The 15,918-nt window shown below is 44.0% G+C and overlaps 1 protein-coding gene across 1 annotated transcript; it reads left to right on the top strand.

Annotated features, from left to right (window-relative positions):
• Positions 1-4,306: 4,306 nt before the first annotated feature.
• rcor2 (REST corepressor 2) lies at positions 4,307-12,084 on the top strand. Its single transcript, XM_053343769.1, has 13 exons — positions 4,307-4,430; positions 6,642-6,698; positions 7,607-7,687; positions 8,012-8,064; positions 8,141-8,302; positions 8,428-8,552; positions 8,888-8,954; positions 9,066-9,305; positions 9,390-9,467; positions 9,782-9,839; positions 10,738-10,805; positions 11,136-11,297; positions 11,725-12,084. Exons 1-13 carry the CDS (start codon positions 4,307-4,309, stop codon positions 12,082-12,084), a joined length of 1,635 nt encoding a protein of 544 aa, XP_053199744.1.
• Positions 12,085-15,918: the final 3,834 nt, after the last annotated feature.

Genomic DNA, 15,918 nt, shown 5'->3' with positions numbered 1-15,918 from the left:
TGTGTGTGTGTGTGTGTGGAGGGGGTTATTGTGTTTATTACCAGCATCAGGTGTGAAATATCCTGCTACACACACACAGCCTACACACGCACGTACACACGCACACACACTCACACTCATAGAGGCACGAGGCAGGACTCACTCTTTGAATTGTTCGACATGGTAAATAACTAATCAATTAAAACAAGTGCATTAAGGCTACTTATGTGTCAGTTAATGCTGCAGCACAAAGTCACACACCCGGTTCAAATGTGCCCCACTCTGCTGCCCTTTTCTCCACCATGCATACATCAGTGTAAGTCTGGACAGCCTGCCTCAGCACAGAGATGCACAGCTGACGAATCCCTCCGCCGACACACTGGCAAGTAGTCCCTTAATTTATGGGATTTTGATAGATGGCAGATTAAGAGTGTTAAACTAACTGCAGCTCCCACAAAATACACCCGCATCTTTTCTCATCGATGCCATTTAAATCTATTAGATGAACTGTAAACACCAGTCATGGTGTGAGTTTGCAGGGAGGCAGTTTTATATGCTGCTTTTCTTAACAAAGCCTCTCAGTAGGGATTTGCTTGCAAAAGAAAGCAATAAATCTCATGTTCATCGACCAGAATGCAACCTAACAGGAGTACACTTTAATAGTTTTTACGGGACTACTTTTTGTCAATCCAAACGGCTGGTTGGGGAGAGGCATCGGGGCGGATGTCCACCTTACTTTTCTGTGGGTGTTGTCCGTCCCCGGCGCACACACACACACACACATAGACACACACACATACACACACACACACACGGCTGCTTCCATCTATCCACTTCATTGTACTGCCCGTGCTCATCAATTAGGCAAGAATTAAGCCGTTTTAGATGCAATAATTTTCTTTTTAGCACTTCGGAGAGGATTGTGAGCCACGGACAGAGGCGTGAGATAAGTTTTTGAGTTCGGGAAAAGCGGAGAGGAAGGAAACAAGCAGGTATGACTGTTATCTCCACTTCTAACTATTCACGTTACTATAATGTAACGTTAACGCGAGGGGTACTAGCCGCGAGCTAACGTTAGCATCCCGGCGGCCAAGTCGGTGTGACTTCAGGTTGCACTTTGATGAAGAAGGAGGAGAGGAGAGAGGGGGGAATGTCGCCTTGGTTTTTTTTTAATTGTTCACCCCCACTAGAAATGACTTGGACCGTCCAAACTGCTACCGTGTGTCCCGAAAGAGACCGCCGAGTGGAGTTATTATGACCCAGAGAGCGACGTTAGCGTGGGAGAAAACAAAAGGACTTGAGAGTCTGACACACAACACACACGGATGACTACCGACCACAAGCTGGGAAATATTGATTTATTTAGGCAGTAAACGTGGCTCAGGCAAAACCAGCCACCTCACATGTTTTTATGAACTTCAATAATGAACTCATTTATACAATAAACCGATTATAACAAAAAAAAAAGCAACATAACAAAAAAGTCATGTTAGCTTCACTGTGCGGCCACTCTGAACTTACTACTATTATCATTCATTTTACAAGCATCCTTTTAAATGTTATTCCTCATTTTGAGTGAAAAATGATGCATCAGTGAGAGAGAGAGAGAGTTGAACAAATGAAAAACACGTTATAGCTTATCTTTTATTACACTTAATAAACCATGTGTAGTGTGGATGAGCTTTGTGTTGCATTGTGTGTGTGTATATATAAATGTTTATATCAGATTTAAAGTGTTGAAAGTTTCAGGAGCACAAAGTTCCTTGTGGTGATGAGAGGTTGTATTAGGAAAAATGTGTTACTAAGCATGAAGTGGCTGGTTGAGCAATACTTGTTAGTAGTAGTTTAAGCCCATAACTTCATTGGAGTTAATTGTGACAGAGACAGAGGCTACCACAAAGTAAAACTCTACTATTGAAAGTGATTACAGCTTGTATAACTTAATCGATTTCTCTCATTTAAAAGCAGATATAAATGTTTGTGTGTGTATGTAGACAGAGATAGTGAAGGTTTGGGTGATGTGAGTTTTCAGGGGACAGCTGTTGTAGTTTTTTTGAGGGGCCACCACCGAGAGACAAAGACCCCCAGAGAGCCTCAGACACTTGTATTGTCTGCAGGGAGTTTTTTCTAGAAGTGATTTCATCTGTTTCTGGCTGATGATCCTCTCTCTCTCACCCTGCTCAGAAAGCAGCATCATAACTACTCATGTTTAATGTTTGGGAATGAGGGAAACCAGCTCCTACCCGCCCGTCCCTGCTTTGTTCTGGCCGCAGTTCAAGTCAGGAAACTGGAGATGAAGTTGCTGATGTGAGGGAGGAAGAAAGCAAGTGTAAGCGTGTCATACTCGGTGCCTGATGTCTGTTTGTTACACACGTCTTTTTATTGTGGTCACCTTGTAGCCATACTGTAAATGTATGTGTGTGTATGTATGTGTGTGTGTGTGTGTGTGTGTGTGGGAGGGAGGGGCTCTGATGGGTTACTTTCTACTGTTTGGAGGATCTGTGTCCTGGGCTGACCGTCTAGTCTTTTGTGCTACTGAGGGACTCAACTGACCCAGAGATATACAGAGAGAGGGAGAAAAAGAGGCATGGCTAGTTGGCTACATAATAACATAGCTCTACACTTTAAAATGAGAGCCCCCCCTGTACGCAGGAGGGCCCTCATGTTATCCATGGCACGTTTTTTCCACGTAGTTTCTCAGGATGCCACCTCACTGTGAGCTGGGACTGTGGGTGTTTGTGGAGGCTGTTTTTCAAGTTTTGAAGGGGGTACAAGTTGCTGCTGTGATGGATTTCCTCAGCATGTTTAAAAAGACATTTATGTATAGTAGGGCTGCAACTTCCATGTTTTCATTATTGATTAGCTTGTTGATTGTTTAACTTTACTTGTCTGGTTCCGAAAATGGTGAAAAATATCAATCACTGTTTCCCAAAGCCCAAGATGATGTCTTCAAATGTTGTGTTTTGTCCACAACTTGAAGTTAATTAGTTTAATATCATGTTAGACTACATAAAACAGATACTATTCACATTTAAGAAGCTTCAATCAGACAAACTTTCTTGAAAAAGGACCCAAAACAATCAATTATAAAAATAGTTGGCCTTTTATTTAATAGTCAGCCACTAATTGATTAATGATGTTGCAGCTGTAGTGTGTACATGTATGAACAATGGTTTGTGTAGTGTTGTAGAGTCTGAAAATGATGCCAGGCCAGACATATGATGGTGAAATTGGATATATGGTGTGTATAAAGCCTTATATCACATAACAGAGGTAAGGGCTGAAGATGAAACTATTTAGTCAAGTAATGAGTCGGTGGACAGTAACATAAAATGAATGAGCAAAATACATTGGTACCAGCTTCTTAAACATGAATGTTTGATTGTTTGCCAACAATTAAATGGATCACTATTTGGATAGTTGATTAATCGTTTTTCAAGAGAAAAAAAGTATTTTTTTCTAACTGTAGTTATTTTCATTGGCTCAGAGAAACTATGATGAAAATGTTTCATCATTTTCTGACATTTCATAGACTGAACAACTAATAGAATAATATCAATGTATTAATTTGTTACATTTTGTGTTAGTAAAGTAAGGTTTAAGTAAAGCCTGATGTTGCCTTCCACATAAATAATGATCCCAGCATCTTCCCCACGGCTTATTAATGACACACTGGTACTGGTTCTTTGTATTGGCCGATATAAAAGCCCATGAGTCACCATCATCTCTACTCTGTGACAGGAGCATATTTGAATCTATGTGGAGGAACAGAGGAATGCTGGAGTTAATCAGTGTGGGTGTTTTTCAGGTCAGTATCAGAACGTGAGTTGGGATCCAGCAGTCAGCGCTGATGTGAACACTGCGTTGCAGCCAACAAACACGGGCCACGTTACATCTTCACCTTACATTTCCTTTAGCTGCTAACAGAGCAAGGTTTATTTTGGTTCGAGAGCCAAAGCCGACGCAGAGGGCCACCGAGTGATAATGAGGGTCAGGGGGAGATAACCGAGTTTCTGAGTGTGAATGAGTTCTCGTACAGTAAACCAGTGTTTGGAAAATAAAAGTCGGCTCCGGGGAAAATAACGGGAATGCTTCCAAGGCAGCGGCATAAGGTGCTGTTCTACTTTACAAGACTGAATTAGGTTTTATGGGGTTTCAAGTGAAAACAAACTGCAGCCAGCTCGACATTGATAAACGACACGTTGAACCGTTTTACGGGGACTTAAATCGTCGATGCGGACAATGTAGCGTTTTGTGTGAGTGTTGAAATGTTTATATTTAGGGTTTTTTATATATTTAGGGGTTTTTTTGTGTGTTTGTTGCAGACATGCCCTCAGTGATGGAGCGCTCGGGGGCCGGGGTCCTGTCCAGGAGCAGAGCCAAGACCGTAACCAACGGCAACAGCCAACCTCACTCTGAGGAGGAGAGCAGTGATGAAGAGCATGCTCACGGTAGAGAGACACACACACACACATGTTAAATTTCCTGACTTTTCACTCCTCTAACGTGAAGATGGACGTTCACATCAACGCCAGCTGCTCCGGTTGCGTTCATCGCATCGCTGCAGTGCTTCTTCAGTCCCTGCGCACCGCTCTCTCCTCTGTCGTCTCCTCCTTTCCCTCCCTCCTTCCTCCGCTCCCTTCCCACACTCTTCCATCCTTGTCATCCTCTGCCCACATACATCTCTCCTTCCTCCGTTCTCTCCTTCACCCTCTGACTTGCTGCTGATCTTTCTTTTTAAGCCATTATTTCACTCAGCGCCTCGTCTTTTTTCCAGATCAAGAGACAAACAGTTCAACTTTGAGACTTTTTAAATTTCCTCAGCTGATTAAGCTTTTTTTTTTTTTTTACAACGGCCATTTTCATCTTTGCCTCCGTCTCCTCCTCCGTCCGTCTCCAGTGTTCATTTCATCTCTCCACCCAGTGTCTCTTTCTCTCCTTCCAACCCTCTTCTTTACTGTTCTACTTCCTGCCTCTCTCTCCACCCATTTCTTACCATCTCCTCCAGTTTCTATCATCCCCCTCTCCTCCCTTCCTGTCCTCTGTCCCTCAGGAAAGCGTAATCTGTCTCTCCCTCCTCCTCCTCCTCCTCTGCCTCCCTGCTTCTCTCATGCTTCTGCAGTCTCTCTTCACTCCTCGCTTTTCACGTCTCTTTCCATCACCTCCATCTCTCTCTGGCTTTACTACAGCTCTAATTACTTAATGTCTGCCATCCGCTGTCGTACTTTTTGTTTGTCTCCGTCTGGATCTCTTACTCAGCGACGAGCGACATCACGATAAATGATGGCGCATACCGATATTTATCACAATATATAATAATTGTGTTTAATCAGCTCGTTACATGCTGTGATTAAAGACTTCCTGGTTCAGCCAAACTGTTCAAAACCCCCTAAACGTTTAGAACAATTAAAGATACCCCGTGGAGTTTTTGACCTCTAGCTGGAACCTGCTTTGTTTGTACAGCGCACACATGTTCACACGCGGGTGACACAATACACAGTCCTGCCAATGTTTTCACAGTACGCCACTGATCTGCGGATGGTTGAAAGACGCCAAGAAATGCAACGAAGCGCCAAAAAAGACAGCGAAGAAAGCCACAGGCTAGTAAACACAGGGTGTAAACACTGCAGGTTTCAAAATGTTCAAGAAAAATTGGCTTTGCAGATGTTTTATGAAGAAGGAAATGATCCAGTTAGACCTGAAGGATTCATCTATTTAGTGAGTGACACTGAATGTAAACATAACTTTTGTTTGTGTTCAAGAAAAAACTCCTCAGTGCACCTTTTAAGTAAATTGAAGTATAGACAGAAAGAGTCAGCAGTTATTGGCCTCTTGAAGCCATTAGAGCCACTATAATTTAAATAATGGATTAAAAGAGGTCTCCCAGTGTGGGGGTTATCAGCCAAAAGTGTGGTTTGGTCCAACGTCGGAAAGGTTCGCAGGCAAAGTGTCGCACACAGGTCGTCAACTTGAGGATTGTTTGGACTAATTACATCTGCTGCTTACACTGGAGCATTTTATAATGGAGGGACATAAGGAGCTCCTCTGCTCCTCACAGGCCATTGTTAAAACACTCATCAATAACCAGATGAGACACATCTGGATACGTCTGATTCAGCTCATTAAGTCGTCTTTTTGATCAGAGCAGCACGTCACAGTGGAGAGAAAATAGAAAACATTGTGAGTTATTAAAGCTAATAAAGGATAATCAGGTGCTGATGTGTGAGGGGGAAAGTCAATCTGTGTGCAGCACTCTTACTCTGCTGACTAATTTCCTTAATGAAACTTTGATCTGACAATGATATACATTTCAGCATAGAACAACAACTGGGGGCTTTAATGTCACTGCACCTTTTTAACGCCAGAGCTTTGGAGCACTTTTGAAACATTAAGACTTGTGAAGGGTTTTAGGTGTAGCTGTTAGCTCTTAGCATTAGCTGCTATCAGCCTCTGTTGTTGTTCCCTCTGGTATATTCTGCCATCGATGTCTTTGTTTCTATCCTTTGGTGCTCTCTTGGTTTATTGTAAGATGGAGAAAAAATGCTCTTCCCTCATCCTCCTCTCCTGTGTCTACCACTCCTGTCTTATCCATCCTTCCAGGAAGTAATAACTCATGTTTGTCCTCTCTCGCTCTTGCTCTCTCTCTGTCTCTCTCTCTACAGACAGTATGATCAGAGTAGGAGGAGACTACCAGGCCCAGATCCCCGAGTTCAAACCAGGTAAGCTGGCAGGGAGGGAGGGAGGGAGAGGCAGATGAAATCAAGCCTGAAAAGAAGACATAGAGGAGAGGAGAGATGTGTAGGACACTGAGATGGACTGGGGAGGGAAACGCAAGTGAGGAGGAGGTTGAAGTTCAAATGACCAGCGTTACTGTTGGAAACGAGGAAAATGGAGAGAAGGGAAGAGAGTGCCAGAGGAAACACTGAGGAAACGTCATTATTTAAACCCTGTAGATCTTCAGTGGATGTGTATGTATAGTCAAATTAACCCTATAAATCAACTTAATCAATCCTATAAAGCCTAATTTGAAGTCCTAACAGTGTTTTAGATTGTTTTCTTTGAGGTGGGTGTCTAGTCCTCGTTAAAACAAAATTCAAACCTTTATTTTATTTGCCATATCTGCTTCAGTAAACACAAACCGGCCTCGATTCATTTCCTCTTTCTGACTGTTTATAGTTTCACAACGTGCAGTCGCTCCAGTTAAATCAGATTAAAATCAAATATTCTGGCTTTTTATCTGCGCCGTGGTTTTTGAGTTGGCTCAGTGAAACACCACTTTACATTTATAACACGACTCCATAAAGAAAGATTGAGCCATCCCACAGCAGTCAGATCGCACCAAAGAAGCAATATGACTGTCTGGATTTTGGCGGTGCACAGGTGTGGAATCTCCAAAAGAGTCTACAGGCTGGCGGGGTGAATGTCGCCTCCTTGTCTTTCCTCCTAATGAAGAGGGAGCACTGATGAGAGTCTAGACAGAAGAAAAGGAAGAGAACGTGCAAAGGAGAGGAAAAAGTTTGATAAATAGAGTGTCAGGGAGAGAGAGAGAGAGAGAGAGATGAGAAGAAGAAGAGGGATTCAGATATATGCGTGATCTCTATAAATGTCTCTTTGTTTCCGTCACCAGACAGTCCGGCCCGCTACAATGAGAAGGACCAGAGGAGCATGTTGGTCTGGTGTCCAAGCAGTCAGCTCTCTGATGCGATGTGTAAGCGATCACACACACACACACACACACGCACACACACGCACACACCGGTACAAGCTTAACAACATGACCTTCAGTTTTAATGGCTCTATACTGAGGAGAGAATGCCAATTTTCCTTGTCTCTGTCTCTTCCTGTGCTCTCATTTTCTCTCCTTCACTTTGCCTACATTTCTCATCACCGTCCCTCATTTCTTTAAATTCCCTTGGCGTCATCTTTCTTTGTCTTTTTCATTCATGTCTCGTTCTCCATCTCTCCTTCTCTTACTGATATTTGCTGCCTGTCCTCTTTTTTAAAAAATCAACTTCTCCTCTCCTCTTCTCAGTGGACGAGTACATCTTTATGGCGAAAGAGAAACATGGCTACAACATGGAGCAGGTAATGTAGAAACCAATGCGTTTATCACATTTTCACTCATTGAAACCGTATTAAAAGAACACGTCTGCTCCTCCAGGCGCTCGGCATGCTGCTGTGGCACAAACACGACGTGGAGCGCTCGCTGGCCGACCTCGCTAACTTCACCCCCTTCCCAGACGAGTGGACGGTGGAAGATAAAGTGCTGTTTGAACAGGCCTTCAGCTTCCATGGGAAAAGCTTTCACCGCATCCAGCAGATGGTGAGAGGCTGGGAGAGACACACACACACACACACACACACACACACACACACACAGAAAATATTAACACTTTCAGTCTCATTTTATTGATTTCTGATTGGTTCGGTGTGTTTTTTTGTGCGCAGCTTCCAGACAAGCTGATCTCCAGTCTGGTGAAGTACTACTACAGCTGGAAGAAAACCAGGACCAGGACTTCAGTCATGGACCGACAAGCCAGGAGGCTGGTCAGCAAGAGGGAGAAAGATGACAGGTATGAGAATTGAAGCATGAAACTTTCATGACTCCCTGGAGGGAAACTGACTGACTAGAAGGGAGAGAGGAGAAGGCAGGGAGTGAGCAGGAAAGAAGCTCCCACAAACACCTTTTTGAGATCTGACATTTAGACAAGTGTTTAGTTCAATGACACTCGATAAGCACGTCACTCAGAATATGAAGTAGCGCTTTTGATGTTATTTTGTGGCTCGACAGTCTTGAGCGTTTCAGAGATTATTTTTAAAGGAATCATCACAGTTGACTCCAGTTATTTAGAGAGTAAGTTTAACTATGCTTGTGTTTATTTGAGTTCCTTTTGTTTTCTTGTTGCAGTAATGAAGACGTCGAGGAAGGAGACCCGGGCAGTGACAGCGACTTTGAGGTTGATGCCAAGAAAGAGGTGAGTGATATAAAATTTAGCAGTGACTGAGCTTCATGTATTTAACATAGCGTTGATGCTGCACTGCGGTCGCCGGTTTCTGATATTTCTGTAATTTCTGGGCCCGCGCAGGCAGTGAAACAGAACCCCAACAGCACCGCCTCCGACAAGGTGATCCCCGGCCGCTCGGGCCCCGTGAAGAAGGAGAGCATCGGCGCTCAGTACCGCCACCACCCGCTCCGAGCCCGCCGCAGGCCGCCTAAAGGCATGTACTTGGAGCAGGGAGACATCACGTCCTTGTCGGCCTCCCACGACTCCGGAGTGATGACAATAAGACAGCTGGACACACATCTGGTGTCACTCAAGAGACAGGTACGAGTGTTTTTGTGATCATCAGAAAGTAAATATGAGGTTGTAGAAGCCAAAAAATAAACTCTTTCTTCCTTTTTTTTTCAGGTCCAGTCTATTAAACAGAACAACAGTAGTTTGAAACAGAGCATAAACGATGGTGTCAACACTTTCAAACCTTCTGAGGTAAGTCTTCTGTGCAGCTTTCTCTTTTCTTTTACATCCCTCATCCATCCCTCTTTGATATTTGTCTTTCCTGACCGCATTCACTTTTCTCCGTCTCTGATCTGTCTCCAGTTTGCCCCTCTCTCCACTTTCATTTACTCACTCTGCCCTTCATTAACTCCCTTCAGATATTATTTCACTCCTTGTGGGACTGAGATTAGTCTTAATCTGCTCTTTGCTCCCACGCTGTCACTTTCACCTCCTCTCCCCTACCCCCCCATTCTTTCTTCCTCACCTACCCCCCTCACACTCTAATCTCTCCCTCTTCTACCCAGCCTGCCCCTAAGATGAACTCTCGCTGGACCACAGAGGAGCAGCTCCTGGCTGTGCAGGGTGAGTAAAAAGCTGCAGCATCATCATCCTTTCCTCCTCCTCCTCTTTACCTTCCTCACATTCACAGCTAGATTGGAGAGTGTTAGACACATTCATATTCATGTTCTCCACACTTAGAAACTGCACCTACTGTAGGTGTGAGAGCCAGAGAAGAGCACTGTATGCTAGGCTGAATATATTGGAAATGATTGTTTGTGTTCCTCCTTTTTATGATTAGATTTTCTATATTTGAAGTTGAAATCAGCAGCAGCTTCTTCTGAGCTGTAATGTACGTGAATTGAAGTGAAGCTGCATCTACAGCAGTGTGACAGCTGAGACACTGTAGAGGAATATTCAATGAGGCCGATTCATTAGAGGTGGATTCATGAGTGATGAGGTTATTTATTGGTTGTTGCCATGGACACAGGGCTCTGCATGCCACGAGATGAATGTGTCTGTAATTCTGACTGACACTGATTAAAAAAAAAAAAAAAGACAGTCAAAGTGAGGAGTTAGAGGAGCAGGGATTAAAATGTCTTTCAAGTTCGAAGTCGCAGGTAAAAATTAAGAAAGACCCCCCCCCCCCCCCCTCGCAGCTGCAGTCGGCATGCCTTTGAGCAAAGCATTTAACCTCCATCAGCTGCAGCTGCTCGGCACAAATGGTGGAAAAGAAAGCAGAGGCGGAAACGTATGAATGTGTGTAATGATGTGAGCGAGAAGCAGGGCAGGGCTGGAAAAGAGCAGGTGCACTCAGCCAGGCGACCTCAGATGAAGGTTAACAGAAAACACACACACACCAACACACCTGCAGTAAGTCTCCTGCCTCTCCTCTCTCACCCCGTGACATGTGACACAGAAAAGAAGCAAGAAGTTTGGAGTGCAGTATTAACCAAATGTTTTTTCTCTGTTGCCTTTGCAGCTATCCGTCGCTACGGTAAAGACTTTTCAGCCATCGCCGAGGTGATAGGGACCAAGACGCCGGCTCAGGTGAGCTTCCTCTTCCTCAAGTGTTGAACACATGCTGCGTTTAAAGAAAGAAAAACCACCAGATATCACCTCTCACCTTATTCTGACCCTCCATCCAGCAGTTTATCCAGCTCCTCTCCTCCAGTTTCTCCTTGACTCCTCCGTCTTAGATAAGCACTTTTTCTTTGTAGGCTATAATCTCCACCATGCCTCCTTTCATTTCCCTTCTGCCTCCGATGTCCTTGAACGCAGCGCCACCATCTGTCCTTCTCCTCTTCCTCCTCCTCCTCCTCTTCCTCCTCCTTCCTCCTTCCTTTAACTCCTCTAACATCTCTCTCTCTCTGGGTTCAGGTGAGTTCGTTCTTCGTGAGCTACCGGCGCCGCTTCAACCTGGACGAGGTGCTGAGGGAGTGGGCGGCCGAGCAGGTGGCCACCAGCCGAGACCAGAGAGACCCAAGGAGGAGCAGCGAGGAAATGGCAGCAACCACAGACGGAGGCACGGAGGAGGAAGAGGTAGGCCTGACAGAGATAGATACACACGAAATTAGACATAGTAGTATAATTTTCACTTTTAAAGGAGTAGTTCAACATTGTGTTAATACATCCAGCTGGGTACTTCACCTGCAGACATGATATTGATATAAATCTTCTCATCTTAGATTCTAGACAGGAAAAAAAATCTAAAAAAAAGTTAAACTACTCCTTTAAATTATAGCACGAACAGTTAATTAGTGATGTGTCATGATGTTGAACAGAAGGAGCAGGTGGTGCTGCTAATATTTGGTCATCTGCTGTGGTTTAAACATGGATGCGTGTCCTGACGTGTGTTTTTGAATTTCCCTCTCTCCTCCACCTCTTTACTTCCCCACAACTCTCTCTCCTCTTATCTCACTTTCTTTCTTTCATCGTCTCCACTGTTGGCTCTCCTCCCTCCCCTCAGGTCAAAATGGAGGACTCCCCCTCAGATGCCGCCGGCAGCTCCTCTCCCCCCTCCTCCACCCAGACCCCCTCCTCCCTCTCCCAGCCACCTCCGCTGCTGCGCCCGGCACCTCCCTCAGCCCCCCCGAGCCTCCTGCGCCAGCCTCCTCCGCTGCAGACTCGCCCGCTCCAGAACCGGGCGCCCCACAACCACCCTCCACCCCCACTCATCCGGCCCGCAGTGACCTCCTCTTCCTCCTCTTCTTCCTCCTCCTCCGGGGGCTCCAGCCTCAGGGCCTCTCCTCCCGGCTCCTCCTCCACTGCAGGGCAGATGCCTCCGTCACTGGTGGGGCTCAAAGTAGAGCAGCCCAACTCGCACTGATACACACACACACACACACACACACACACACACACACATACACACTCAGAGATATGAGAGTAGGAATAGAAACACATACACACACACACACACACACACACACACACACACACACACAATCCTTCAGTCTTGATTCTTTCCCGGGACCATCACACATCACATGACCAGCTCGGATCCACTGACCACACTCAGGTCCCACAGGTGACGTCACAGCTCTTATATGTGGCAGGAAGAGTGTGAGGACCCCCTGCTTCAGTCCATATTTTTAAAGGCAGGGGCCCGAAGCCCCTTCACTGTAACAACAAACACCTACCTCCAGACACACAAACATACACACACACACACACACACACACACACACACACACACACAAACTACAAATAGCTAGAGTCAAAACCAACACTTATCTGCACACACACACCCGCCCTGATCAACAAAAAGAGACACTGTATCATCAGGCTGTTGAAAAATGTCACGACCACAAAGAGGAAACCCACCTGCTAGTCTCCATGGCAACTGCCGAACATCTGGATTGTGGAGGAGTGTGGTGAAACACACACACACACACACACACATATATATATATGTATATGTGTGTACTGTAGGTTCCACTGGGCAGGTATCAAGTCATCCAAACAGCCTTCAGGAATAAAGAATAAATGAGAGACAGAGAAGTTTGAAAAGGAGGGTTGGAGGAAGAGTTTCCCACATCTGAGCCCAACCCGCTCCTCCTGAGAGGTCACGTAGATTAGAACAATCCTTCAAATGATGTGAAATAACCTGCTTTAAAACTTGGGACCCTCAGTGAGGAGCGAAGGTACATTTTTAGAGGTTTTCAGAATTGGGCAAAAATGGAAAAAGAAGAGTCTGGTTTTTGTCTCCCTCTTCTCTCATAGCCATGTATTACTAGTATTATTAACTGGAGTGATGTTTTCTCTTTTTTTGTTTGTTTTTTTGACTAGACTTTTAAAGGTGAGCCATAGGGTAGGCAGGTAGTTCTTGTAAGTAGTTTAGATGGTGCATACTTTATTATGATTATTGACTGAGCACTAACGGCTAAAACACACCGGGCACGGACGCTGCGCCACTCCTTTGTGGTCTTTTTTTTTTTTTTCTTTAAGTGCATTCAACAAGTAAAAAAATACATTAAAAAAGAATCTCTTCCACCTCATTGTTCCAGAGGCAACACAGCTTCTTTTTTTTTACATTACATATTCAAATCAATCAAATCAATATGTATCCATGATCCTGCAGTTAAAATGTTAAATCTACTCAGTGCCACTAAAAATAGCCTCTGCTTCCAAAATCCTGCATCATCAGCTAATGCAGTGACGGGAGACAGAGGAGGTGTAGCAGGTAGACAACGCAGCGCCGCGTCCGTCCCTGGTGTATTTCAGCTATTAAGGAGAAAAAGAGCCTTTCAACACGTGCAGCTGGACTTTGTCTCACATTTCAATAAGACGTCTGCCACAGCTCGTTTTTCCACTTGACATTCAAACCTGATTTACAGAGTGAAGGAGACACTTTTCTGAGCTCCCACACATTAAAAAAAAAACAAAAAAAAAAAAAAAACAGAAAGAAGAAAATGTTGAGCCAAAGTCAGTCATCGCTTTAAAAGCACAGATTAGCTGTGTCTGCAAGAAGAAGAAGTCTGTTTTATATTTCACTGTTGGCTCGGCATACGTTGAGGTTCCATACAGGAGAGGAAGAAGAAGAAGAAGTAAAACCTATTCTGTTTCGTCAGCCAGTTGATCACTTCAGAACTCATCACATTGAACTGGTCTGTGTCTGACAGGAAATGCTGCATCTCGCCTCTCAGTCCTGCTGAAGTGCAGCTTCCTCTACGTCTTGTGTTTTAATGCTTCCTGAGGCAGCGGAATGAGTAACGTCATGAACTATTGTAAACGACTGAATGATTTTTTTTGATAGTTGCTTATTTCTGCCAGTCAGTATGAAGCAGATCTGGGATCACAGGTCATGTATAAACTTTATTCTGTAGACTGTTTAGTGTGGGAGTGGAAGCGACCCATCACTACACTTGGCTTTAAAGCGGCTCGGCCTTTTGACTTCGCGTGGACTCGTTTTTTTCCAAAATGTTCCTTCCTCCAAAAACTGCTTGTGTGTTACTGTATGTGAGAAGTTGTTTACATTGTGGAAACTGAACTGTTTGTGTTTGACCAATGTTTTTTTTTTTTTTTTTTTTTAGAATAAAGAAATGACCAAATAGTATTTAATTTGTCTTATTTTAAAGGAACTGGTGCATCTTGTCTGTTCCTGAATGCAGAGTCTTGTCAAAACAGCATCTGCTGACTTTTAACAGGTTGGAATACCTGCAGCTTCCACATTCCTGAGCAGGGCTGTGGACACAAGCACGTTTTGTTGGGTTTTAACCCGACTGGTGCTTGTAAGAAATGTTTGAAATAAAAACAAAGGAAAACAATGAGTCAAGTTAAAGGTGGATGTAGTTTTAGCTCTGACTCACTCAGGAAGTATCTCAGGTTTAAGAAGTAAAGAGTTGTCATTTCAACACCTTTATTCATCTTATTAGTTTTGTCATCTGAAACAAAAATAACACTTTAACACACTTTTGTTGCTTTAAGGGATTAAAAAAAGGAAAGATTTGAGCTTGAATTGTCATCCAGGAGGGAATTTATTGCATTAAATATTAGATATGAATTTAAAAGTGCTCTGTGCCTGAGAGCTGTTACCCCTGCGCCTCTGTTAGCAGCTGTTTGAACACTGGTGCAGGAAAATGAGGCGCAGCAGCAGAACCTCTGCCTGTTTGCACCATCAGCACTGAAAAAAAAGTGCAGGTTTCATCACTAATGTATTCAAATGCCTTTACAACCAACTACTCTGCAAGAAATAGACTGATCCAACAGCGCAGACTACAGGTGACCCCACAGAAAGCATCCTGGTGGTCTGCTGATGAGGAAGATGACTTTATAACTGCAGCATTACAGCTTCAACAGATTTTACTCACAGATTTATCATGTCCATAACAAGGCGACATTTTTCATCTCAATCTATCATCCACACATCATTTAGGCTTCTGTGATAAACGCTGATTTGAAAAAATCAAAACAATAATAGAAGAAGCTGGTTTTATATGGAGATATAGGCTGACAGTTAATTGATCATTTATTAATATATTGGCTATATATCTTTCACATGGATCCTTTAAAAGTCCCATTTTTTTTTGTCTTTTTACAGAAATGTGACCATAGTACACAGAGTGGGATGTTTGGCAGCTGACCCTGGTTACACCTGACGTTAACATACGTCACTAAGGTGGTGACGTATGTTAGAGGTGGTTTGGGAGGCATTTGACCACGCGGTCCTAATGAATCCCCCCCGGCAAGGACGTAACAGGAAATTGCGTCATCAATGTAGGACGAAGTAGGATGAATGGTTTAGTAAAAATGGAGATGATGAGTACAGATGCACGTGGGTGGAGTAATGTGAATAACTGGAATAAGCCCGTACATGTTTATTAGTGATCGAAATATTTCATTAACTCTTTAACCCGCACTGTAAACACAACTGGCGCTTCCACAGTAACCATGACCGGAAGTGGTGTCAGAGTCAGGACAGGTGTGAGCAGCAACGTGTCTCTGCTGGTCATACCTGTGATCGCGTCATCTGACACGCAGGTACAAGCAGGGCCTTTATGATAGAGACTCTTTATTAAACATAACTGAGACATTTCTGTTCTTAAAGCTGCTTCTACCTGCACTGACACACACATACCCATACCCAGCTGACTTATGTCTCCTCTGATTAGAAAATGTATGAATATTTTAGTTTTTTAATTTCTGCAATGAGATTGACCAA

The sequence above is a fragment of the Scomber japonicus genome, chromosome 22, assembly GCF_027409825.1.
Source record: "Scomber japonicus isolate fScoJap1 chromosome 22, fScoJap1.pri, whole genome shotgun sequence".
Classification (NCBI taxonomy): Eukaryota; Metazoa; Chordata; class Actinopteri; order Scombriformes; family Scombridae; genus Scomber; species Scomber japonicus.
This window is presented reverse-complemented; position numbering and strand designations above follow the sequence as displayed.